Genomic DNA, 27,127 nt, shown 5'->3' with positions numbered 1-27,127 from the left:
TCTTGAACTCACTAAGCAAACTGATTTTAAAGTTTTCATCTGACTTTTCCATAGAAATAGTTTCTTCAGAAGGAAAGTGATGTTTTGATTTTTTTTTTTTTTGCTGACTTCTTCCTTAGTAATATATATCTTCATAGTTTTTCATGTTACAATTTACATGCTTGTTTTAAGTAATAATTTTTTTATTTTTTGAGACAGATTCTCGCTTTGTTGCCCAGGCTAGAGTGAGTGCCGTGGTGTCAGCCTAGCTCACAGCAACCTCACACTCCTGGGCTCAAGCAATCCTGCTGCCTCAGCCTCCCGAGTAGCTGGGACTACAGGCATGCACCACCATGCCTGGTTAATTTTTTCTATACATATTAGTTGGCCAATTAATTTCTATTTATAGTAGAGACAGGGTCTTGCTCTTGCTTAGGCTGGCTTCGAACTCCTGACCTTGAGCAATCCGCCAGCCTCTGCCTCCCAGAGTGCTAGGATTACAGGCGTGAGCCACCACGCCTGGCCTTAAGTAAGACTTTTGGTAGTTGCTGTTGTTTCTGTCTCTTTCTCTTTTCTTGTGTTTGCTCTCTTGCCTACTTTATGCTCACTCCTCCCTATTTGGTATTTCTGTATTTGCTCTCATCCAGCTCTATAAGATCCTGAGTCCAGAGTCAAATCTTATAATGGCATGTAGCTTTTTCTGACTGTGGAGATAGTGGAGATATTTCAGATCCAGCCACTCACATGTGGGCCACCTGCCTTAGTTTCCAGTCCAGGGACATATTTTTGCCCTGCTACCTTCTCTGACTCTATAGCTTACAATATTGCTGAAGCAGTATTTTAGGAATACTTTTCTTTTTCCTTCCTTCCTTCCTTTCTGGTAGTCTCCTTTTACAATGGGAGTGGAGGCCTGGACTCTCCGCCTGAGCCGAGTGCCCTGCTTTGCTGTAAGCAAGGCCGAGCTCTGGCTGCCTGATGCACAGCGCCCGCCAGAAGCCGGCGCCAGCTGCCGTTCGCCATCGGCGTCCCGGCCGCCGCCCTGCCTTTCTGCTGCGTTGCTGGCGCAGATGTTGGTGTTGACTGAGCCTCGCGGTGGTGTTTTCTGTCATTGTTTTCAATAGCAAGGCTGCATGAAAATGCACACTGCTACATTTTGACTGGAAGTCCAGCAAGGCTCTTTTCTTTCCAGAGATCCTGACATCCTTAATTCACTTCACAGCCACCACCACCAGTGCTCACACGCATGCACGCACGCGCACACACACACACACATGCATCCTATACAAGATAAAGTGCAAGGCCATGATCTCATAAAGCCCTGTACAGTGGGGGCTGACTCCAGCCTGCCTTTCCAAGTTTATGTCTCACTGTCCCCTGCTCATAGTACACTGTGTCCCCAGAAAAATGGACAATTTTATGTTCCCTGAACCTATGATACCTCCCCTCCCCTCCTTTCCTCTTTCCTCTTCTTTCTTTTTCTTCTTATGACAGAGCCTAGCTCTGTTGCCCAGGCTAGAGTGCAGTGGCATCATCATAGCTCACAGCAACCATCCTCCAGCCTCAGCCTCCCAAGTAGCTGGTACTACAGGCATGCGCCATCACACCTGGCTAATTTTTGTATTTTTTGTAGAGACGGGGTCTCAATATGTTGCTCAGGCTAATCTCGAACTTCTGGTCTTATATGCTCTAATCTCGAACTTCTGGTCTTATATGATCCTCCTGCCTCAACCTCCTAAAGTGCTAGAATTACAGGCATGAGCCACTGCCCCCTGCCCTCCTTTTTATTCTGACTATGCCTCATCAAGTCAGTGTGTCACTGAATCACCAGTGTTTGGAAGCAACACACAGCGAAGTGCAATAGAAGGGACAAAACCAGGGAGGCCCATGCACAGAGGACCCTGGCAGCTGTCAGGGGTAGCACCTGGGGCTATCTGTAGCAGGGAGTGGTGCAAACTCAGAAAACCACATGCCAGCCATGTGTGTGCACCACAGTGCTGGGAGCTCACACCTCAACAGGGAGCCCATCTGCATTGCTTTCTATACCACCCCCCGGCTGTGTTTAGCACAATACAAACTGTGCAGGGGTGTCCCTGCCTGTAGCGATTTAACCTGTGTTTCCATAGATGGACTCTTACTCATCATGTAGAGCCTATATGAATGTTGCCTCTTTGGAGATGCCTGCTTGACTCCCCCGTGACACTTTGTACCTGGCTGAGTGTGGTGATTGTCACGTCCAAGTCATTTGTTTGTACCAGGGTTTACATCACTTGTCTGAAGCTCATAATCCCAAACCCGGGTACATAGTAGGTGTTCAACCAATGTATAACAGATGGATGGATGAATGAATGAATGGATAAAGAATTAATTGATTCGAAGCCGTCTCAAGTAATTGGATGAAGCACTCTCTCCTATATTCCTTGTTTTGCTATTTCAACTTATTCAATCCGTGGAACGATGCATAAAAGGGAACCAAAATCAAATTAAATACTAAGAGCCTCAACCATCTTGTGTCATCCTTGGTGGACACTTGGTGGAGCAAATCTGAAATTGTATTATTCGTACAAGCAAGGAGTTAATAGATAAACCAATTTATCCATCCCTGGCTTGTTTTTATAGCATCAACCTGGTATAAAGACAAAAACAATCTCGAACACTAGTATCATCCATATTTAATGCCTTTGTGCTAGTGCAGTAAACTCTGGATGGCTATCAGCACCACTTAAAATTATGTCTCCTTGTTAAATAATTAATACATTTGATCAGGGAGAGCTTCAAACAATGCTCCAAGCTCCAGTAATTAATGGACTAATTACAAGATGTTTGTAAAATGGCTTAAACACTAAAAGGTACTGCATAGGCTTAATTGTTTTAGCGTCAACCCTGTGTGTATAAATGTTGAAAAATGTTCAGCAAAGATAAGTGTGGAGGGTGGGAGAGAGAGAAAGAGAGATCCTAAGATATCACACCAGCTTAGAAGTCTTAGCTATTGATTTCAAATTTCCAAAAAGACTCTATCATAAAGCCAGAATGCAGGCCTTCCCAACGCCCTAATCGTTTCTGGACCATGTCTCTAATTACATAAGCTCATCACCCATGAGTCACAGGACTCTGGGTACTTTGTAGAAGTCAGAAGCTGCTAGAGTGCTAGCTCATTTGGTCTTAGTCATGTTTCTGACCCAGTAATTAAAAATACTGTCACTCACAATGCCCGAGTCCCACAAGATTTCTCTGTTTCATTCCAGGCCCCTTGGGAGTTAAGAATTAATGGTAACTTTCAGTTTTTTGTTTGTCTGTTTTTTTCTCCTTGTTTGCTGTTCTCGGAAATGACCCACTCTCTGAGATTTCTCAGAGTCTGAGGCATAAAATGACTGCAGCCCATCTAGCTGAGATGTCTCTCACACACTCCCCTGGAGGGGGGAAAAGCAGCCTGCCTTAGAGGATGAAACATTGTCTCGTGTCCTTTAGCGCCATTCTGAGCAGTCACTGTGCTAGGACATATGGGGCGATTATAGGACCGTCTTCTTAGAGGAAGCCGTGGGTTTCAAGTTAGCAGGGACCATCTATCAATTCTTAAGATTATGCTATGATTTACTGTCAGAGCATCACGTATTCTCTGATTTCCTGCCTCCCGTGAAACATTGTGCTTTCCTTTTCTATTGATGTATCAACTATAATAGTTACAAGCGGCTACAGAAAAATCAATAGCGAGCTTTCATCACCGGTACATCACGCGCGGAGCCCCGCGCTGTCGGGGCCACAGGGCAGGGCGCGGGCCCGACTGTTTTCCCCAGGCTGCGTCAGGAAAGTCAACCAACCGCAGGGAATTTTTAGAGTACTGTCCTATTCTAAATGGAAGCATAGAGACCCTAGAAAAATCTCTCAAAGGGCAGGGACAAAAGGCAAGCATAACCATGTCTCAACGAAAGCATGTCCCAAACGAACATAAACGTGCGTTTCCCATGTTTGTTTGGTTTTTCAACTGTCGTGGTAAGGTCAGCAGGTCGGTGGTTGTAAGTACTGGGTTCGTGTTCTCGACGGACTCTAATCGGCAGAAAGCCACCACTGGCTGGAGTGGGTGGAGCAATAGCCGTGGGCTCAACACCCAGCCAGGGGGCGAGGCCCCCAGAGCTGTGTGAGTGTAAAATATCGGGTTCAGAATCCCAGACGTACATGTGAACAAAGTTTTATTCTCTTTCAAAACACATGTTGGGAAAAGGACTTAGGATTTTAAAGCAACAAATACCTTTATTTGCCTCTGGGAGCACATTAGCTACCAATTAGCACATGTAAATCAAGCGTGCGGGAGACAGACTGCACGTGCCCATAGTCGGGGGGCTGTCCAGGCCTCAGAAGTCCTCCAGCTTTTCAGCATTAATTTGGGGAACATAAAGAGGAGATTTCCAAAGCAAATCCTAACAAGTCCTAAATCTGAACTATGCAAAATCATAAATCCCATAGAATTCCCAATCTGAAAACGTGCAGTGAATGTATTCAGGTCTATATATTTAAGTAATTAGTTGATTACTTTCTGATAGTGATGATCTACATAAAGATTTTCCGTATGTTGTTGTTGTGCTCCAACTCCAAGCTCCAGTTATATATCTTTAATGATAATATATTTAGCAAGAAGGTAGATATTTGTGCCTTCGTAATTTTTGTGCTCATATAAGAATATTCAGTAACTTCCGACAATTTTTGGAAATACTACAGCAACATTAAACAAACACCAAACTAAAACCTTGACTACCAGCTCAATCTCCCCAAAATACCATTTTAAAATATTGATGAATCTGAACAAGTAGTTTGATTTCTTTCTGTTCATTGTTTTTGTCTTGAGGGAAGGGTGGACTATTTCAATGATAAACTTTAAAAATATTCCATTTTCTTTCATAGTTTTTGCAACTTTTGTGGGGTTTTTTTCCTTCTGTATTTCTGTCCAAACAAATTATGTGAGAATCTCACATTTCCCTTTGACATTCTAACAACAGGATGGACTGTACTCTCAGCCGTGACTACTACATTGAGTATTTGACATCCCGAAAGATTTGCTCTGTAAGGACTGTGAAAAGATTAGTTAGCCCAGGCTGGTTACATCAGAAGATGCTGAGAGCCTAGCAACAGGGTCTCTTTCCTTCTGCACGGCTGCCCAACAGGAAGATCCTCCTTGCCCAGCTGCTCATGTAGCTGTGATTTCCACAAGTTTAGCCTTTTAATTTGCCCATGTCCCTAACAATCAACACTGTAAAAATAGTTCATCTAATGCCAATCTTAATTATACTCTTTCTTTCATTTATTTCTTTTGCTATTTTCCTGGCTGGTGCTTTGCACGTTACTTACATGCGGTAGCAGTTACTTAAAGTCTACTGTGAATGTGGTTGTCCTAACAGTAACCGGGAGTCTACGCAGAATGGGATATCATTCGCATAATGACGAGGTTTCTGTGAATTCTGCTAACACCTCCCTCTAAGTAGCACTCATGCTCTGATTAAAAGTGTATTCTTTCCACTTTTTTTTTTTTTTGCATAGTTAAAAAGAAATTCATCCATGGCACACTGAACCCTGATACCAAATGAGCAGGTGCTTCCCTGACCCAGCTAGGGGAAGGGTCATTCTGGGGGTGTTGGAGCCGCCCGCGCTGCACACAGCGGGCACCAGCTCTGGCAGGAAAACCCAGGGCAGGATGTTACGCACAGTAGGGGCTTTCCAACCCAGGCGCTCCCAGTCCTGCAGTTTCAAAATAATGGGGAAATCCAGAATGACAGCAATTTTGCCAGCAACTCATGGCTGCCTGCCAGGTAGGTGGCTGGTCAGATGTCTATACGTGTAGTAGGAGTTCAATAGGTTGTAAAAAATAGGTATACTGAAAGAATGCATTTTACGGAGGACTTGACAATGTCCTGATGATGAGGCGCTAATGTGTAAGCAAATAAGCAGAAAGAAAGAGTGGAAGAAGGGGGGGGGAGGAAGGGAGGGAAAAGCAAAGGAAGGAAGGAAGGAAGGAAGGAAGGAAGGAAAGAGGTAAGTTAGTTGAAAATCAAACACACACTAAAGCAAAAGCAACTGTAATAGCAATTTCATTCCCTAATCATGTAAGCTTTGAATTTTCTTCCTAATTAAGAAAAAAAGTTCATACGTCAAAGAAAAGGTACTCTAGAGTTGCACAAGCATAAATGTTATTTGGTGATCTACTTGAACTCTTAAATTGGTGCCTTATTTATGCAAATTGTTTAAGAAATTTTGGATATTTTAATATGTTTTACAAATATATTTTTCACATTCACCACTTATTTCCAGAAGCGTCTCCCTTCCACAAGGGCTGTCTGCTCTTGTTCTCTGCAGCTCCTCCATGCACGGCCCTTCACGTTCGTTTCCGCAGTCCCGGCGCTGTGCGTGTGAGTGTGATAAAGGGGACTTGGGGGGAGTGTCCTGTGCCCAGCCCCACACGTGGCGGTGTTTCCTGTGCCAGACTTCCCGTCGCTGGTAGCGAGGCTCACCTTTGACACACTCGGGAAAGGGACCGCTCTGTGCTAAGGCCGAGGCCTGGCGGCGGGGGAGGGACCTGCGGCCGCGCGTGGTTCCTTGGTAGTGATGGCCACCGACCCAAGGGTCGGCAGAGAGCTCTGTGGGGTGACACACAGGAGCCAGAGGGTGACTGTCTCTGGTGGCCCCACAGCTGCCCACCACTCGAAAGTAGATGAGCAGGTCACTAAAGGCGTTACGGGAATCTCAACAAAACAGTGAGAAGGGTCACATGAGAAATGAAGATGGGTGGGCGGATGGTCAGCAAGCTCTTTGTTCCTACGCCAACGGGTGCCCAGTTTATGTTGCCCCTTATCCCCCACTTCTGGCACCTGCTTTAGAGCCTAGGAAGCTTAGAAAGATGTTTTATTTTACTGACTCATCAAAGCCTCTGACCATCCTGTCTTTTGGGGGCACTCCCTTTGTGAACTGGGGTTTGGAAATAAATATCTACTGTTCGCAACGCTGGGACCCCGATTCAGCAGAGTTTCAGGGGGAGGGGAGGAAGTGCAGCTTGTGATGGCAAAGCTTTAGGATCCAGTGGATGTCAGTTTTTATCCCATTCCGCCACCAATCAATACAGACATGGGAATAATGTTAGTTAATATTGATAATACTGAGATTGTGTTAACACAGGTAGGCACTGGAATTTAATTGCTGGTAGTATTAGTAAATAGACCATTAATAATAAACATAAATGTGCTACACTGTACAAACTGAAAATGCTTAGACAGCAGTTGCAACATATAGTATGTATTTCAGTGCATCAAAATAACTTCTCTTCCACCGTGACTTGTTTTTATCAGGGAAGTAAGAGCTGTTCTTGATTAGATACTAGTTGGATGATCAAGAATTTGTACTGAAATAGTGTTAGAAAAGATAAACAGTTATTCTGTTCACACAATCTAAGCTTTATGCATTTTTCTTTAAAAAACATTTCTACATCTAAATGACAGATTCATAGTTTAAAATAAAGCTCAAAAGATAAAAGCTTTCACTTAATTATACAGTGGACTTGGAGAAAGAGAGCCAAGCATCTGAAGAATCACTTTTTTAAAAAGATGTGTTTAATACCTCGAAGAAGTGTTTATTTTGAAATTTGGGACATGGACGCTCTTTTGTTTCTTCCGCCAAAGAGTAGCCACGCCACCGCCTGCTCTCGGAAGAACCTCACGTAGAAGTGAGATGTTCTGAAGTCACTGCTGACTTTGGGCACTGCCAGATCAACTGCCGGTTTGCCGTTTGTGTCACTGTGCTGGAGCGTATAAAGCCATCCCTGATTTTCTCTGTCAACGAAGGTGTTAGGACAATACTGGATCCACAGACAACCTGACAATCAAATTTTAGACAGTTATTTAAGTCTGCTTCACAAGGGGAGAACTTATTACCGGTTGCAACTTGGAGACCTGCGAGTGGTCCCAGGCTGCCCTTGAACTCGATACATTTGCTGGGCCGCGATGGGGCTCATGCGAAGAGTCTCTGGTGTTTTGTCTTAGGTCCCAAATGTTTAAGTTTGAAAGTCCCCATGACACAGTAATGATTCTACAGGGCGGACTCCACGGGGGGCTTCCTTGGGGGGCCGAGGAGCAGCCCCGGTGCTGCGGCACACCGGTGGGCCCGCGTGCACTCCCGCCCGCAGGGGCAGCTCCGTGGAGAGGCCGCAGCAGCTCGGAGTATGGACACTACAGATGGTCTCTGGCGTACAGTGGTTCAGCTTAGGACTGTGGACTTTGCGGTTCGCAAAGCGATGCACGTTCAGTAGAAACCGTACTGTGAGTGCCCGACAACCACTCTGTTTTCCACTTTCACTATTAATAGTCGATAAATTACATGACACGTTCCACACTTTGTTAAGAAATAGGCTTCGTGCTAGTTGATTTTGCCCAACCGTGGGCTAACGTAAGTGTCCCGAGCATGCTCGAGGCAGGCTCCGCCAAGGTGTGGGGCTCGGTAGGTTAGGTGTAGGAAGTGCATTTGCGGCTTGCGGTATTTTCAACCTACTCTGCCTGGATGTAGCCCCATCCTAAGTCAAGGCGTGTCTGTGTTCCTGGCATCTTAAGGGAGCTGCTGTCTGTGTAAGCTGGCTGACACATCAGGCCCAGGAGAAATCGTACCTGAGCTTTGCTTGGGAATAGTGCCGGGTGGGAAGGGGTGGAGATGTTTCTCATTCCATAAAGGCATCGTGGCAGGAAGATGAAACCGATGGGACTTCATAAGCCGGGCACTGTTAGACCTTGTTGTGGTAATTAAAGACATGGAAACTGAGACTTAGAGCAGTTTCTTAATTTTGAGGTCTTGTGGCAGTTTGGTGTTCACAGATTTAAAATCAATCCTTTTTATTTCTCTGAACTATGCAAATACAGGTCTCAGTGATTCCTCTTAATAATCAGGAGTTGACTATAACAAGACTGCAGAAATATAAACTTTTCCCCACACTCGAATGCATGATCTCTGGGTGTGAAAGGATATGCTGACCGCACATAGTTTCTTTCTAAATAAGGATTAGAATTAAGTATTTATAAAACCAATATGATCAGATATTTTATTATCACTGTCTTAGCAAAATCTATGATTCCACTGGGGGAAAAATGGGGACAGCTTCCTTTGCAAAATGTTTCAAGCTTTTGAAGTTCTTAGATTAATCTTTCCAGTTATTTTCTCTGCCACATGGTAATACAAATACAAAACGAATTGGTAATATGGATTTTCTGTCTTTCATATGTATCCCTGGGCAATTGAGTGAATTATTCATTTTATTCAAAAAATGGATAAATATTTGGCGTTAGTGATCTTGTTAGGTAACTAGTTTCCCTTCCCCTGTAGTTCTCCATCCCAAAGACCTTCTCTTTTCTTTTTTCAAGCCAAATAATTCAGAATATGTCTTGGTCTACTGAATGATTTTTTTCCCCCTGCAATTCAACCTCTGATCTTACTGAGCAGAATTTTAATAAGCTAAGGGGAATGATGTAATAATAAGTAACAAGTGTATCTAGCTCCTAAAGAGTAGCTTTAACGTTAGAACAGATGTATAAAGTTCTCAGGGGCATAAAGTTCCAATAATTTTTCTGATCGTGATGTGTTATTTTTTAGCACAAATGGAAACAGAATGTACAAAAAAGTACAATAAGCCTCACTAATTCAGAACACTTAAACTTGGCACCCAAAAGCTTAATTTATAGATACTTAAAGAAATGCAATTATCGTGACACCAGCCCAGTGCTTTCTCTGGAGTGATGTAGTTAGCACAGTGCAGTACACTTAAAAAGAGGTTGGGAGCGTCAGACCCAGCACTAAAACCCCTAGTTCTCCTTCCCATCCTATTGTTAATTCACTGTGTGTCTCTTTCTCAGAAAGGATAATGTTAGACCTGCCAGAATGTTAGCAAAAGTGAGATAAAATAGATGAAATGGAATGGCTTTGATAAAAATGTAAAGAACTAACTAAGCAAAGATAAAGTATTATTTTCAGAAATTGTAATTCACAATAAGCCTATATTTCATAAGATACCTTTATGAAGATCTTTAACACTTAAAAAATTGGATTTTAAAATCAGCAACGCATTAATGATACCCTGAATTTCTGATCCTGCTGCTGGCTTTAGATAAAAATTTATTTTTTGTGAGTTAGGTACTAGAGTGTAAAACAGAAAGGCATTCTTTACACTTCCTATGGAAAATAAAACCTAAGGCCTGGCGTGGTGGCTCACACCTTATAATCTTAGCACTCTGGGAGGCTGAGGCAGGCGGATCATTTGAGATCAGGAGTTCAAGACCAGCCTGAGGTGGAAAAAGAGGAGAAAAAAAAGACCAGCCCGAGTAAGAGCAAGACCCCGTTTCTACTAAAAATAGAAAAATTAGCCGGGCATGGTGGCGCATGCCTGTAGTCCCAGCTACTTGGGGGGCTGAGGCAGGAGGATCACTTGAGCCCAGGAGTTTAAAAAATAATAATAAATAAAATGCAAATATGATTTCTGAAGTGGCATAGAGTTCACATTGCTGAGTCATAGAGAACCATCAGCAAACACTGTAGAACACCGTGGTGCTATTTTCCACATTATCTATTTCTTGCTGCTTAGAAGGCAAAATTTCCTCTCCTGTTGTACATTCATGTATTGACTTGACCATAATGTGTTTCGTTCTTTTAAACTGACTAGTACCTATTCTTTCAAACAAACAGGCATGTTATATTCATATCTTGGTTTCCAGTTTTAGTTGAAATGAGCACTGAGACGCAGGGAAGCAGTGGTTTTCTAGTTGTTTCACTTCCTTCACATCTGAGCATACCCCTGCACGGGAGGTTTAAAGCCAACCCACTGCAAAGGTGTCCCCTGGGGCCACATCACCCAGGGAGCCGGGGTGCTGAGAGCACAGCAGGACAGTGGAGACCGCAGCTGTGTCTGTCTGGCACCAGAAAGAGCTATATTTTGGCTTTGGTGCCAGAGGGCTGAGTTCTAGAAAACAGTGTATGAAGTTTCCTGCCCAATCCACTGCTGGCACTGAGGCAGTATGAGTTACATGGGTCATACAAAACCAACCGGCTAATCTGTGGAGATGGCTGAGTGCCTTTATTCAACATTTCCATTTTGAAGATATTTTATTTATCATTTATATTATTAGTTTTAGAGCCAGGGTCTTCCTCTGTCTCTGGGGTGTCTCTGGAGGCTGGGGTGCAGTGGTGGGATCAGACGTAGCCCACGGCAGCCTCAAACTCCTCCTGCCTCAGCCTCCTGAGTAGCTGGCACTACAGGTGGGAGCCACCATACCTGGCTAGTCCTTCCCTCCTTCCGTTTTTTTTTGTTTGTTTGTTTTGTTTTTGTTTTTGTAGAGATGGAGTCTCGCTCTATTGCCCAGGCTAGTCTCGGACTCCTGGCCTCACGCGAGATACTTCTGTCGTGGCCTCCCAGTGTGAGCCACTGCACCTGGCTCCATCGAGAAGTTTTTTTGAAAGAGCGTCCCGGGGCTCTTTCGCTTCATGCGAACTTCTTTTCTCCAAGGCATCCTCCCCCCTTCTCATCCACGTCCCTTTGCAGCGTGAGCAGGTATCCCTCACTGCTCTCTGGGACTGGAGGAGACAGAACCACAGTCCCCGACCAGCGTTCCGTGGGGACCACGGCCTAGAAACAGGACGCTGCTCCTGGCAATCTGAACTGCACTGTGGCCCACAGACTAACGAGAGTGGTTTAAAAGAAAAGGATTTCTTTAAAGTGCTGAATTATGAAGGAGTATTGATCTGTGGGTAGAAATATCTGGAAGACTACATCTTTTCTCATCTTGAGTAAAGCCATAATGTAGAGAAATGTTTCAAGTCAACTATTTATTCCGAATGTAACACCTTGTCTACTAAATGTACACTTGTATTCTCAAATGTTACCTGTTTTTTCCTCTTAGAAATAATCTCTCAGAAAGTCAGTAAGAAATTTGTAGAGTACTACACCAAAGCTGAGAAAGTTGAGCTAACCTGGGCTCTTAGCCACACTCACACAAAATAATATTTTAATTGGCTAAGCTAATATTTGATCCGAGTTCATAAAAATTTGAAATCAAATAATTAAATGCAAATACAGTCTTCATCCCAAAGACGATAAGAATGCCTTTAAGCTAATATTTTTAACAAGAACTGTTCCACAGTGCTCTCTTGTAAATTTTATCATACCTGAGGCAGTTTTCCTCATTCGATTAGCTGGAAAGCTGAATTTATCCCGAGGCAAACCAGACATCTAGTACGGGCTAAATTCAACAACTGGAGCTTAAATTTGGCTTAATATATCCCCACTTGGATCTGCCTGTTTAATTCTCTTTCATATGATAACGTTGGTTTATTCATGGTCCTGGCTTGCCACCTGAACAAACTGAACCTCATATCTTATTCTCAGAGAATAAGAAAACTTTGCAAAAACCACAAAAGTTTCTGAATGGAAATCAAATACAAACTTATGGCTCAAAAAACAAGACATAATTACAAAAATTGGAGTGAAGAGCTTTTCTCTGAGGAAAGGCTGCTTTTTATGAATGTGGATGTTTCATATTCTTTGGGAACAGATGGTCTCTATAGCAGGATAAGGACTGTGACTTTCAAGACCAGCCAAGGCTGCTGCAATTTTGAGTTTCATGCTTGAAATGCTGTACGCTACTACCTATTTTACCAAACACTGTATGTATTTGGCCTTATTGTTCAGTCTGTTTGACAACACAACTTTATTTGAAGTTTAAGCCCAAACCAGGAAAGTGCCTTATCCTATGCCCCTTTGAATATTTTGAGCCAGGAAACACAATTTAATCAATTCCCAGCCAGAGACCTTATTTTTGTCTTTCATTCTCCATGCATTTTAATGTAGTCTCACTATCATCTGATATGTAGAGGTTGATAAAACATAGGATCTGTTTCATGACCTTAAAAACCTTTAGTATAGCCTTCCCGCCTCATTTTTATCCCTAAGAATTCTGGAACGCATATCTGAAATTTGTGCACAGAGGGAAAACTAGAACGCTCTGTGGCAGCTGATGTCTCTAAGGGCACAGGGCCCCAAAACAGGTTTTCCTGAAAACATTCAGATGCCTACGTCACAACATCAAACATATCAAATGTTTTTCCTTCTATTCATTCAACTCAATTTTTTCCATTTTGAATCAAATTATATTTTTTCTAGAGAAAAATTATAGGAGATGAGCTCTACTGTTTAAAAGTGCCTGAGAGTGTAATAGTTAGTGTTACTGGTACACAGCAAGTGCTCAGTATATTTTCCTTGAACTAATTTGCATATGCTTAGGATTCACGGGAGCTTAGCGGGTTCAATAATGCATGCCTTGCGTGTCTTTTGTGTGTGCGGTGCCATACTTGTGCTACATGGGGAATAGCAGCATGCGACAGCTCTCTGCCTTCTGAGAGGATGCAGTCCACTCGAGGGGCGAGGCAAAGTCAGCAGCCAGAGAATCAAGGAAGGCTTGACCAGGAAGACGTGATGGCAGGGATGTGGAAAATCTTCCAGACAAAAGCTAGGGGGAAGACTGGTGATAGGAAATAAAATGTGAAAACAGGTTCTTCCATTTGACAAACGTGATATGGGTTCCCACTTTGTCCGGCCACCATGCTGTGCATGGGGAGGGTGACAGTGAACAAGGTCGTCACATCCCTATGTTCACCGCTGACAGCAAAATCTCCATGTAACCCAGTGCCCTGTGTGATGGGCAGGTGGGACGTCCTGTGCAGCCACAGCAGGGGGAGGGCCGGGGAGGCTTTCTGGAACTAGTGATGTCTACTGAGTTCCAGGGAAATTATCCAAATAAAGGTTAGGGGAAGAAAGTCCCAGACAGAGGGGCCAGCACTCTGTGGGCAGTGAGGAGGGTGGACGGGCGGCGGAGGCAATATTGGCAGGATTGAGAGGAGTTAGGAGGTTGTGGAAATGGTGGAGGCTAGTTGTGGTGGTGGCAGTGGAGAGTGAAGGACAGATTCAAAACATAATTAGAAAGCAGATTTGGCAGGAAAAGAAGGGGAGCGGGAGGAGCAGTCAATGAGTCTAGGTCTCTGGCTTGAGCTCCTGGCTAGATATCGGGTAACTGGATGGATCCATCTTGTTCCAGCAATCAGTATAAGAAAGACAGGAGCAGGTTTAGAAAACTGGGGGGACAGAGCTAAGTATTAGACATTGTGAGTTTGCGATGCCGTCTGGGTGGAGATACCCTGGGAGCAGTTGTCTGTGGAGCATGTAATAAAGTCGCGCAGCTGGGGAAGGTGTTGAACAATGTCCACTAGAATCTTCTGCACCCAGAAAAGGCCGAAGGAGTGGAGGAAAACAGGCAGTCTTGGCACTGTAGTTGAAGCACCCAGCCCAAAGTCCACTTTGAACCTTTTCCCCAAGAAAACATAATACATAACGGAGTTTGTGCTTTCTGCTTGCTGTTATAAAACAGTTCTGCATGAAACACAAAGTCTGCCGCGGATTTGGTATGGAAGAGAATAGCAGCATGCCAAAGGTGAAAAAAAGAGAAGAAAAAGATGTTTTAGGGCAACGTCAAGAAACTTGTTTACTTATTTATCTTGGTGCTTGTCCCAGCAAGGTGCTGGAGACGGCTGCAAATAGGACCAGCTCTCTGCTGATGCCACTCCAGGGGGGTGACGGGCAGCTGTAAAATTGCTTAGACAAATATACGTGTAATGGAAGGCCCATCAAAAACAACCAATAGTGAGAACGTGTACTTTAGGCATTGGAGGAGAGAGGAAATGCAAAATTCTAGATCACGGTCACACCTCTGGGACATCAGAAATTCATTCATGGGAGGGGCACCCAGCCTGGAAGCCGCTGGTTTCTCAGACGAGTGGTGGGTTCACAGGCGTTCGTTACATTTAAAAAGATTAATTTTGGTAAATTACACGCAACATAAAATTTGCCATCTTAACCATTTTTACATAGGTTTTGAATTTATTTTAGGTGTCAATCTTATTTTTTTTTAGAGCAGTTTGAGGTTCACAGCAAAATTGAGCACAAGGTGTAGAGATTTCCTGTATGCCCCTGCCCGACGCCCACAGCCGCCCGCTGGCAAACTCCTCACCAGAGTGGCGCTTCGTCACAGCTGTTGAAACGCCACTGACACAGCACTACCATCCAAAGTCCGTCCTGTATGTTAAGATTCACTCTTGGTGCTGTACGTTCCATGGGTTTGTATGACACAAATGTGCAACGACGTGTGTCCCCTGTATGGTGTCAGTCTTGTAGTGTCACTGCCCTGGAAATCTGCACTCTGCCTGTTCCTCCTTCCCTTCACGCACACACTGGCAACCCCTGACCTTTTTATTGTCTCCATAGTGACCTTTCCAGAACGTCATGCAGTTGGAACCATACAATATAGAGCCTTTTCAGGCTGGCCTCTTTCACTTAACAATGCACATTTAAGGCTCCTCCGTGTTTTTTCACAGTTCAACAGCTCATTTCTTTTTAGCGTTGGATAATATTCCACTGTCTGGATGTACCACAGTTTGTTTATCCACTTACCTACTGAAGGACATGTGAGTTGCTTCCAAATTTAGGTAATTATAAATAAAGCTGCCATTAACATCTATATGCAAGGTTTTGTATGGACATTTTCTTCTTAACCAATTTTAAATATACAGTTTAACAGTGTTAAGTTCATTTACATTGTTTTACAACCAATCTCCAAAATTCTTTTTATCTTACAAAACTGAAACCCTGTACCCATACTCCTCACTCCCCCCGTCCCTGGCAACCACCACTCTACTTTCTTGGTAAATGAATTTGACAGTTCTAGGTACCTCGTGTAATTTGGAATCATGAGTGTTTGTCTTTTTGTGACTGGCTTGTTTCACTTTGCATGTCTTCCGAGTTTCATCCACGGTAGGATGTGTCAGAACTTCCCTTCTTTTTAAGGCAGAGATAGTATATGCCATTGCGTGTATATGTCACATGTTGTTTCTTCATTCATCCACTGACGGACACAGGTTGCTTCCACCTTTTGGCCGTGGTGAATAATAGACAAACGAACATGAGCATGCAGATCACGTTCAATACATTACAAAAGCAAATTTTAATGAAAAATAAGGAGAAGGGGACAGAGTGATTTGGGAGTGGCTACCCTTTAGAAAGGGCAGTCAGCAAAGGCTTCACTGAGGTGGTGACTAAAGTAAAGTCGGGGAGTGAGTCCTAAAGTTGGGGAGCGAGCCCTACACCGTGGGGAGAACCCCGCGGAGTGAGAACAGCAGGGGCAAAGGCCCTGAGGCCGAGGCCAGGCTGGTGTGTGGAAGCAGCTGCGCGACAGACCAGTGTGTCCGGGCAGGAGTGAGCCAGGCAAAGAGACGGGCTCCCAGGGCTGGACTATGATAAGGGGCCGGCTGCTTCATTCTGCCAAGGAAACGTGTATAAATGCGTGATTGTTGTCTTGAAGTATTTCAGTGATGCCGTCGTATTCTGCTCTGTATTCCACGTCCCCGCAGCAAAGCGCCTGCCGTGTCGCAGCACCGGGGGCCGGCTTTGGGATCTCCACAAGCTTTGCTTTTGTGCGTGCAGACGCCACGTTGCCCCTCGCGAAGGAGGGGGCCGCTACGTTAATGTACGTGGATCCAGTTCCCATTTTCCTGTGGCGCAATGTGCTGCATCAGAGCTATCTGCTAAGCAAAGCCTGAAATAATTTGCAATTCAGGTAAAATACCATCTTGAGAAATTGAAGTACCACACAACAGTTAAAAACAAAAACAAAAAAAGCAAGTGATGGGTTAATCGGATGAATGTAGAGCGATGCTAGAGCCTGTTTGTTAACATGAACCCAGTGTCCTCCTTTCAAAACTCTGATTCATAATCACCCAGATGCAGGACAGTAGGGCTGTGGATGACAGTAGAGCTCTCCAGGTCCAGCCCTTGCTATTCACAGGTGAGGAAACTTGAGACCCAAAGTAGTGGCATGCCCATGATCTCAGTGACCTCACAGTCAGAGGCAGAACTAAGACTAGAAATCAAGGCGTTCATTCGTGAGGATATTCTCATCCACTGGGAAAGAACTTTCCTGCCTCTCAGGATTGCGTATTTTGAACACAAAATTGACAGAAGGGCAGGCCACGTTGCAACAGTAGTTCCTGAGCATCATGCTCATGCTCGGTGGGTAGCATTTTGTGCAGAGCGCCACGTGGACCATGGGGAAACAGGTTTCAACATTCATAAAACAGAACATGGAGTCTTTAAGTGAAACTTAAGATTTGGCCCTGTTTTCTTAACTATTCTTTGTGCTTGAGAATGGGATAAACTTGCAGGTATTCCCTCTGCCTTCCATTAATTGTGCAAAGCTGCAACAACAGAGACTGGGAAAGTGATGAGATTGCTGTTTAGGAGGATCACCTTCCAGCTGTGGACTGGGAACAAACGTAATCTCCAAAGTTTTATTGGTAAAATTGTAAGAAAAATAGTGCCTTGGGAGTATAGAATACTTGCACATTTTTAGAAGCTTACTCATATTTAACGTATGACTTTACTTTTAAGTGGCCCCCAAGAAGTAAGAATTACCTGCCCATTTTTGCTGATGGAAAATCAGACTCTAAGGGGTTGAGCGACTTGCTCACAGGGCTGGCCAGGAAGGCCAGAGTAGACCTCCGTTGTCTCTGAGCAGTGGTGTTGCACCGCAAGATGCAATGGCTTCCAATCTGTTTTGATCAGCAGGACCCTTCTTTTCTAAACCCTGCATAATTGGCATGTGCAGGCACTGAATTGCATGTTTTAGTTGGTAAAAAATTGCTATTGGGTTAATAAGCATGTACACACACACACCTATGTTGTTAGGGATTTATGGGGATGAATTTGAAATCTTGAGTTTCAGGTTTTGCTGGATACTGAGGATAGAGTCTAATTGTAGGCATCAGCACCAGAAATCTCCAACCCCTAAACAGCCCTGACTTCTTTTTTAAATGAACTTTGTTCAGTCGAAAAGAACATGTTGCTCTCCGGTCTCCAAAATTTCTTACAAAATTATTTGTGCAAATTATTCAAATGTAGCCCTTTAAAAACTAATTTTAAAAATGAATTCTTTACAGAAAATATATTTTATTTCTCCTTCTCTGGCTTATCAAAGGGGAAGGGCCTTCTGAGCACAAATTGTGTGACGATTTACAGATTGTCATCTCTCCAAAGTCTCTCTGGGTGCAAAATGGTACTTCTTTTAAATAACTAGATATGATTTTTTTTGCCCCACGTGTGGAAAATTAACAAAGATGATTATCCTTTCAGCAAAAGACAGCACCCTCCACTCGGGGCTCAGCAGAAGACACCCATCTCTGGAAAAATGTGAACAGGAAGGTCTGCAGACTGCACCAAGTGGCGGCTACCAGGGAGGCAGACAGCAGTATCTCAGAGAGCCTGAGCCTGTGTGTGACTGAACAGTCAGCACTATAATATATTCAAGAAGACCTAAGGGTTTACTTTCCAATAAGGACGGAAAAAAATCTGAGCACCCCACTGTGAGCTTATCGTAATTCTGCTTCATATAAAAAGTTGGTAATTAGTCCCTGAGTGAATAAAGTAGAATAGATAAGAGATTGATACTACGAGGAGAAGCACAAAGTGCTCTTGCCAGTCATCAAAATTTAAAGGCTACGGAGGAAGGGTTGGGGATGGCTCTGTCTGTTTACATACAATTTCCAACTCAGAATTTGTAATGATAGGGTTCATTAACTAGTGTTTTTAAATTGTATTAAAATGAAGCTTATATAAATTTCAAAGGAGCACACAGAGTACCAAATGCAGGAGACTTTGAGATCCAGCATAAAATGCCATAGAAGAACTGGGGGGAATTTTGGTCTTGTATCAATCTCTGTTCCCCCAGCTGGGGGTCTCTTGTGAAAATCCAGATGTGGTACGAGGCTATTTAATATGGAAAACAAACAGCAAATCTCAAAAATATATATTTCTGGAGTTCTCAGAACAAAATAATCATGTCTGGATTTTGTTTTCTAATGTAATTTAATGTCAATTCATTTGTGAATTCCTGGTATTACAAACTCTTGCCAGCTACTATCCGTTACTTAATGTGGAATAAGGCTTGATTTTTATACAGAGGGACATCCCAGAGAAAATGATTGAGATTTTAAATTTCTGTGTAAATAGAATTCACCTTCAAATTTTCCCGAAAAATAAAATGAATTTGCATAAAAACTAATTCCATGAGTATTTTGGGTACACATTTTTAAGTTTCTGGACTCTTCCTAAAAAATAAATATAAGTGAACCACATAAAAGAGGGAAAATTTCAAGTCTTCCTGGGGATGTGGTATCATCTGTATTTTGACGCTTACCTTCTCCATTGCTTGTACGTCCTTGTGAAAAACCAAGGTCTACCGGTCAGGCCCGGAGACGCAGGATCCCAAGGACTGATGTCAATCTCAGGGAGAACATGGGTATATTTCCCTTAAAACAAAACTGACCAGTGAAAATTCTCATTTGCAAAACATGTAAATTAGGATTTGATTATTGAGATCATGAAAGGATTTACCACAGGATTTTTTTGAATAGGAAACACTATCAGAGAGAGATTTATTATATATAGCTCAAATATTTGGAAATAAGTTTCTAATTGGAAAAAGGTAATTGGCTTATAAGATATTATAATTGTCAAAGGACGTATTAAATCAATCTTGGGCAAATACACCAAGGAAGTGATGCAAAGAATAGTTGGTGTGTTCTCCGGGAATGCCTGACTGAAGTGTATTCTTACATCAAGAAGCGTATAATCTACATAGAGAAATAAACAGTTAAATAGACAGAGACAGACAGTAGTGCAATGATCCAGCAACTAAATGGTCGGTAAATGAGAGTAAGTCAATCAAAATTTCTTCTTTTTTATTTTAGCATATCATGGGTGTACGAATGTTTAGGTTACATGTGTTGCCTTTCCCTCCAATTTCCCCGCCGGAGTCAGAGCTTCAGGCACGTCCACCCCCCTCATTATGTGTGTATGTACCCATCTGCCCGACACCCGATAAATGTCATTCCTATACATGCACTTAGGTGTTGATCAGTTAATACCAATTTGCTGGTGAGTACATGTGGTGCTTGTTTTTCCATGCTTGGGATACGTCACTTAGTAGAATGGGTTCCAGCTCTATCCAGGAAAATATAAGATGTGCTAGATCACCCTTGTTTCTTATAGCTGAATAGCACTCCATGGTATACACATCCCACATTTTATTAATCCACTCGTGTATTGATGGGCACTTGGGTTGTTTCCACATCTTTGCAATTGTGCTGCTATAAACATTCAAGTGCAGGTGTCTTTTTTACAGAGTGCCTTTTGTTCTTTTGGGTAGATGCCCAGTAATGGGATTGCTGGATCAAATCATAGATTTACTTGTATTGCTTTAAGGTATCTCCATATTGTTTTCCACAGAGGTTGAACTAGTTTGCAGTCCCACCAGTAGTGTAGGAGTGTTCCTCTCTCTCCGTATCCATGCCAACATTTATTATTTGGGGACTTTTTAATAAAGGCCATTCTCGCTGGGCGTGGTGGCTCACGCCTGTAATCCTTAGCTCTCTGGGAGGCTGAGGCGGGCGGATTGCTCAAGGTCAGGAGTTCGAAACCAGCCTGAGCAAGAGCGAGACCCCGTCTCTACTATAAATACAAAGAAATTAATTGGCCAACTAATATATAGAGAAAAAATTAGCCGGGCATGGTGGTGCATGCCTGTAGTCCCAGCTACTCGGGAGGCTGAGGCAGGAGGATTGCTTGAGCACAGGAGTTTGAGGTTGCTGTGAGCTAGGCTGACGCCACTGCACTCACTCTAGGCAACAAAGCGAGACTCTATCTCAAAAAAAATAAAATAAAAATAAAGGCCATTCTCACTGGAGATAAGTGATAGCTCATTGTGGTTTTGATTTGCATTTCTCTGATGATTAGAGATACTGACCATTTATTCACGTTTGCTGGCCATTCTGTCTTTTGTAAAGTTTTGGTTCATGTCCTTTGCCCACTTTTTGATAGGAAAATCAGCAAGAAAACAATCAAAGAACACTGAGTTCTAAATAGATTCTAGTTATCAGCCCTTTATCAGATGTGTAGCTTGCGAAAATTTTCTCCCATTCTGTAGGTTGTCTGTCTGCTCTCGTGACAGTTTCTTTGGCTGTGCAGAAGCTTTTTAATTTGATCAGGTCTCATTTAGTTCTTTTGTTGTTGCTGTGATTGCCTTTGGGGTCATCTTTATAAATTCTTTGCCTAGGCCAATGTCTAGAAGAGTATTTCCAACGTTTTCCTCTAGAATTCTAATAGTTTCACACCTTAGGTTTAAGTCTGTTACACAGTGTGAGTTGATTTTTGTGAAAGGTGTGGATCCTGCTTCAGTCTTCTACATGTGGCTATCCAGTTTTCCCACCACTATTTATTGAATAAGGATTCTTTTCCCCGGTGTAGGGCTATATGAGGATGGTTTTATATCTGGGTTCTCTGTTCCACTGGTCAATGTCCCTGTTCTTGTGCCATTACGAAGCTGTTTCAATTAATATAGCCTTGTAGTATAGTTTGAAGTATGGTAAATTGATACCTCCCATTTTGTTTTTATTGCCTAGGATTGCTTTTGCTATAGGGGTTCTTCTCTGGTTCCATACAAAACATAAAACTATTTTTTCTATATCTGTGAAAAATGATGATGGTATTTTAATAGCGATTGCATTGACTCTGTAGGTCACATTGGGTAGTATAGACATTTTAACAATGTTGATTCTGCTGACCTATGAGCATGGTATGGTCTTCCACCTATTTACATCTTCTGCTATTTCCTTCTTCAGCACTTCATAGTTCTCCCTGTAGAGGTCTTTTACCTCCTTAAATATATTCCTAGGTACTTTATTTTCTTTGTTGCTATTTTGAAGAGAATGGAGTCCTTGATTTGGTTCTCACTTTGACTGTTATTGGCATATATGAATGCCTCTGATTTGTGTGTATTGATTTTGTATCCTGAGACTTTACTGAATTCATTTATCAATTCGAGGAGTCTCTTGGTTGAATCCTTGGGGTTTTCTAGATATAATATCATATCATCAGCAAAGAGTGAAAGTTTGATCTCTTCTGCCCCCATTTGGATGCCCTTAATTCCTCTCTCTTGTCTGATTGCTATAGCAAGGACTTCCAGCATGATGTTGAATAGCAGTGGAGATAGTGGGCAGCTTGCCTTCTTCCAGTTCTATGTGGGAATGCTTTTGATTTTTGCCCCATTAAGTATGATGTTGGCTGTGGGTTTGTCATATATGGCTTGTATCATTTTTAGGTAAGCTCTTTCTATTCCTATTTAGTTAAGCATTCTTATAACAGGGTGTTGAATATTGTCAAATGCTTTTTCTGCATTTATTGAGAGGATCACATGGTCTTTGTCTTTGCTTCTGTTTATGTGATGAATTACATTTATAGATTTGCATATGTTGAACCATCCCTGCATCCCTGGGATGAAGCCCACTTGGTCGTGATGGATTATTTTCCTGATAAGCATCTGGCTTTGGTTTGCTAGGATTTTGTTGAGAATTTTTACATCTATATTCATAAGGGATATTGGTCTATAGTTTTCTTTTTTTGTTGCATCCTTTCCTGGTTTTGGTATCAGGGTGATGTTGGCTTCATAAAATGTGTTGGGGGAGGATTCTATCCTTTTCAATGTTGTGGAATAATATCTGCAGGATAGGCACCAGTTCTTCGTTGTGGGTGTGAAACCATCTGGTCCGGGACTTTTCTTTTTAGGAAGTTTTTTTTATTGCTGTTTCAATTTCAGTACTTGATATTGTTCTGTTCAGGAATTCTATTTCTTCCTGGTTGAGCCTAGGGAGGCCGTGTGTTTCTAAGAATTTGTCCATTTCCTCCACATTTTCCAGATTGTGTGCATAAAGGTTTTTGTAGTATTCATATCTTCTATCTCCATGGCATCAGTTGTAATTTCTCCTTTATTGTTCCTGATGGAGCTTATTAGAGATTTTTCTTTTCTGCTTTTCATTAGTCTAGCCCAAGGCATGTCAATTTTATTAATCTTCTGTATAGTTTCTCTGTTGTCAATTTCATTTAGTTGTGATTTGATCTTACTGATTTCACTTCTTCTGCTGGGTTTAGGGTCAGTCTGTTCTTTTTCCCCACTCTTTGACTCAATTCATTAGGTTGTCTATTTGTGATCTTTCTGACTTTGGATATAGGCATTTATGGAAATAAACTTTCCTCTCAAGACTGCTTTAGCTGTGTCCCACAGATTTTGATAACTTATGGTTCCTTTGTCGTTTAGTTCAAAGAATCTTTTTATTTCCATCTTGATGCAGAAGGTTGTTGAGTTTCTGTTAGGGTTAATTTCTACTTTTATTCCATTGTAAGATCTAAAAAGATACATGGTATAATTTTTTTTTAATTTTTTGAGACATGCTTTGTGTCCTAGGATATGGTCAATCTTAGAGAATGTCCTGTGAGCTGATGAGAAGAACGTATATTCAGTGGGTTTTGGGTAGAATGTCCGTCAGGCCCATTTGTCCTAGAGTTCTGTTTAAGTCCATTAATTCTTTAATTTTCTGTTTGGAGGATCTGTCCTGTGCTGTCAGTGGGGTGTTGAATTCTCCCGGCTATTATGGTGGTGTTTAGATCAAGTAGAGTTTGCTTTATGAATCTGGGTGCACCTAAGTTGGGTGCATACATATTTAGAATTGTTATATCTTCTTGTTGAACTGTACCCTTCACCATTATATAGTGACCTTTGTCTTTCATTACTTTTGTTGATTTAAAAACTAAGTTATCTGAAATGAAAATGGCCATGCCAGCCTTCTTTTGCCTTCCGTTTGTTTGAAATATTGATTTCCACCCCTTTATCTTGAGTCTAAATGCATCCTTGCAGGTTAGAGGTGTTTCCTGAAGACAGATACTTGGCTTGTATTTTTTTTTCCATTCGGCCAGCCTATGTCTCTTGAGTGCGGAGTTGAAGCCATTCACATTTATTGAGATAACTGTTCGGTTGAACTTCGTTGCTTTGTTTTCTTTCTTGAGCCATTGTGGTATCTGGCCTTTAATCTTTAGCTTTTAAGTAATTTTATATTCGTGTTTATTGTGCTAATCCGTGGGTAACACTGTTTTGAGTACTACTTAGAGGGCCAGTCTTGTCTTGGTGAATTCCCTCAGTCTTTGCTTATCTGAGAATATCACCCCAGTCTCTCCTTGCTTGTCCTTTTTTCTTTAAACCTTTTAGCCTAAATATCAGAATCGTCACCATGTATAGACATAGAAACAGAATAGACATTCAGCAAATAAGTATCTTTGTGGCAATTAGCAGCATGAGTTTTGGTATATTTAATGAAGTCATTAAAATAGCTTAATGGGATAATTATTTCAGTCTTATGAATTCAATTCTAATGAGTTTTTTGGGGAAAAAAATGTATATTTGGCCATAGTATGGGAAATCTGTATCTTTTCATGCCAGAGGGGAATTGTACACCTTTTTCAACTTTAGGGGGAGAAAAGTGCTAGTTTGGACCAGTATTCCTAGAAATTATCTAGTGAATGCTCATCTGAAGATTTTAAATGATCATCCTGTAACTATACTAAGTGAATAAACCAGAACTTATAACTATTCTTTTTATTATTCTTGTTGGTAGTTTGTTTTTTTTCCTCAACAGAGTGGCATAATTTATCACAGAATGTTAAAACTTGTTCCCCAAAAATACATTTATCAAAAAAAGAAAGCTTCAAAAACAGTCTTCAAAAAAAGTCTTTCTAAAAAGACTATTTTATCTTACATTTTAGGCTGTGCATATTCCTACATATTTTCCCTATTAATCTCTATGACTGCTGTTGGCTTTTCTCGTTTGCATGAGTATCTCTCGGGTTAGTGTAAAATAATACTCCATTTCAAATTTTTTATAGCTATATTTATATCATAACAGAGTGATGTGGATTTTTCTATTGTGTGCCAAGTTACAACATATTGCATGTTTTTTTCTGATTGTTTTATAATTTTGAACCAAGTGCAACTCTAGATTCATAGTCATATTTTAAAATATTTTAAACATGATAGATGGAAAATGCCTTATTAACAGTGAAGTGCCACCTGTGTATAAAACATCCAAGGGACACGGAATTGGCTGCCACGAGAAGACATACAGCTCCTAATAGAGTACTATTTGTGCCACTCAATAAATAATCAAATATTTTTTTGAATCTCCCCTCTCACTTTGCAACAGATGTAGCATCCAACTCTCACAGCGAATATGTGTTTCAGTACTAATCCCTCACTGGGGCTGCAAACTGGAGGCATATTTAATGCAAAGTCACAGCCCAAATGTGAACACATTTCAATAGGAAATGTATGGCAGCCTCGTAAAACCATTTAGAAACAAAATGGACACGCACACACGTGTGTACTATATGTGAAACAGTACACAGCGCTGACAGTATTGGCTATGCGTTACCATGGTAACCATTAACCGAGTTTAGCCTTTTTACTATGTGGTTTCTCTCTCTTATTTTTGTCCAGTTAGATACAGCCACCCTCCCCTTTATTTTCTATTTTCTGGGCGTGGGTGTGTATGTAAACACACACATATATCTGTATACTTTTTCCAGGGGCTTCTATATACATACTGTATAAAAGTGGTACAGTTAACATAGAATTGCTCCTCTGGGGCTTATTTAACATACCATTGTCTCTGTGCGTATTTGCATGTCAGTCTGTCTTTTCTGATTCTGTGTTTCTCTCTTATTCAGTATTTATAAGGACCCTCTAGGGCAGATGTCTTAAAACAGCTGGATGGTCACCAGGAGTTAGGGAGAATGAGATGCCTGTGCTGGCCGTCTTCATGTGAGTGACCCAGGACCAGAAGAAAAAAAAGGAAACGCGAAGTATCAGAGTTCAGAACCCGCGTTCAGGTTAAAGGGCACTGACCATCCTGGCTTGTGTTCTGCCTAAAGGACAAGGCTTTCATTTGATAAAGATCATTAGTCACCGAGATATATATTCTAGAGAGTTCCCAGCAGCCAATGTTCCGTTGGCAGCCACTGGAGTGTACCAGATGGTTCATTAGCATAGGCTAGACAAGTCAAAGGCTTTCAGAATCATTTAGAAAATGTCAAACAGAAACAAGAACCCTGTCACTTTTTATTAGAATTAACTACATCATACCCTGGACACAGATTTCACCTTGGGTCAGAAAAATTAATACAGAATTATATGAATTGTGTAATATACTGGGTTAAGATAGGTCTTCCTCCAGGGACTCATTTGCTAGCAATATATTATGATCCCTCTACTTTAGGAATCCTCAAACCTTTCCTTTTGTAAGATATGAAAAGAGTTGACCTTGCTCAGAATCCATTGGTGTCTAATTGATTTGAGGTACATGCAGAATTTCAACAAGACACCCTTCTAAATCTCCTTTGTGATCCTTTTCCCAGGAAGCGTGGGGCTTGCTGAATATTCAGCAGCATGTAGAGTATGCTTTATGTCAAAAGGAAAATACGTCCATTCGTGGAACCCACTGCTTTAGTAAACAGGAAGTAAAATGCCATTGAAATTTTTTTTAATGCAGATGTCAAAAACCTGGAGAACTTCCAGCTGGTGGAAGGTGTGCAGGAACAAGTGCATGCGGCCCTGTTGGACTACACGATGTGCAACTACCCGCAGCAGACAGAGAAATTTGGGCAGCTACTCCTTCGACTACCGGAAATCCGGGCCCTCAGCATGCAGGCGGAAGAATACCTCTACTACAAGCACCTGAACGGGGACGTGCCCTATAACAACCTCCTCATTGAAATGCTGCATGCGAAAAGAGCATAAGTCACAGCCCCTGGGGGCGGGGGGGGGGGGGGAGAGGGGGGACAGGTAGGGGAAGAACAACGAGAAAGTACTCTGAACTGAACGGCTCCAAGCAACGTTAATTAAAAACTTGGTTTAAGGATATTGAATTTAAAAAGGCATAATAATCAGATACTTAATGGCAACAAAATGACGCATCAGGGTATATGCATTGCAAACTGTGAATCAAAGGCTTCACCTCCCCACAGGATTCCACATAAGAGACATTGGAGTGGACTGGACCCACAGATGGACACGGACGCTATTAGAATAAAAACGGACACAGCAGTTCTTGTATATTTAAACTGATCTCCGCTATGAAGAAATTTAGGAGCTAATCTGTTATT

At 42.0% G+C, this 27,127-nt stretch overlaps 1 protein-coding gene across 4 annotated transcripts in view; it reads left to right on the top strand.

Annotated features, from left to right (window-relative positions):
- Positions 1-26,781, top strand: part of NR5A2 (nuclear receptor subfamily 5 group A member 2) — a 126,717-nt gene extending 99,936 nt beyond the window's left edge. For 3 of the 4 annotated variants that reach the window (XM_012744423.3, XM_012744419.3, XM_012744425.3), the window contains one exon: positions 26,515-26,781. In XM_012744423.3, the coding sequence (XP_012599877.1) occupies positions 26,515-26,762 (248 nt within the window). In that variant the 3' untranslated portion in view covers positions 26,763-26,781. The other variant, XM_012744420.3, reaches the window with a different exon arrangement.
- The last annotated feature ends 346 nt before the right edge of the window (positions 26,782-27,127 follow it).

This window comes from Microcebus murinus, chromosome 23 (assembly GCF_040939455.1).
Source record: "Microcebus murinus isolate Inina chromosome 23, M.murinus_Inina_mat1.0, whole genome shotgun sequence".
In the NCBI taxonomy this organism is placed as follows: domain Eukaryota; kingdom Metazoa; phylum Chordata; class Mammalia; order Primates; family Cheirogaleidae; genus Microcebus; species Microcebus murinus.
Note: the sequence above shows the minus strand (reverse complement) of the source record. Positions and strands in the feature narration are given on the sequence as shown.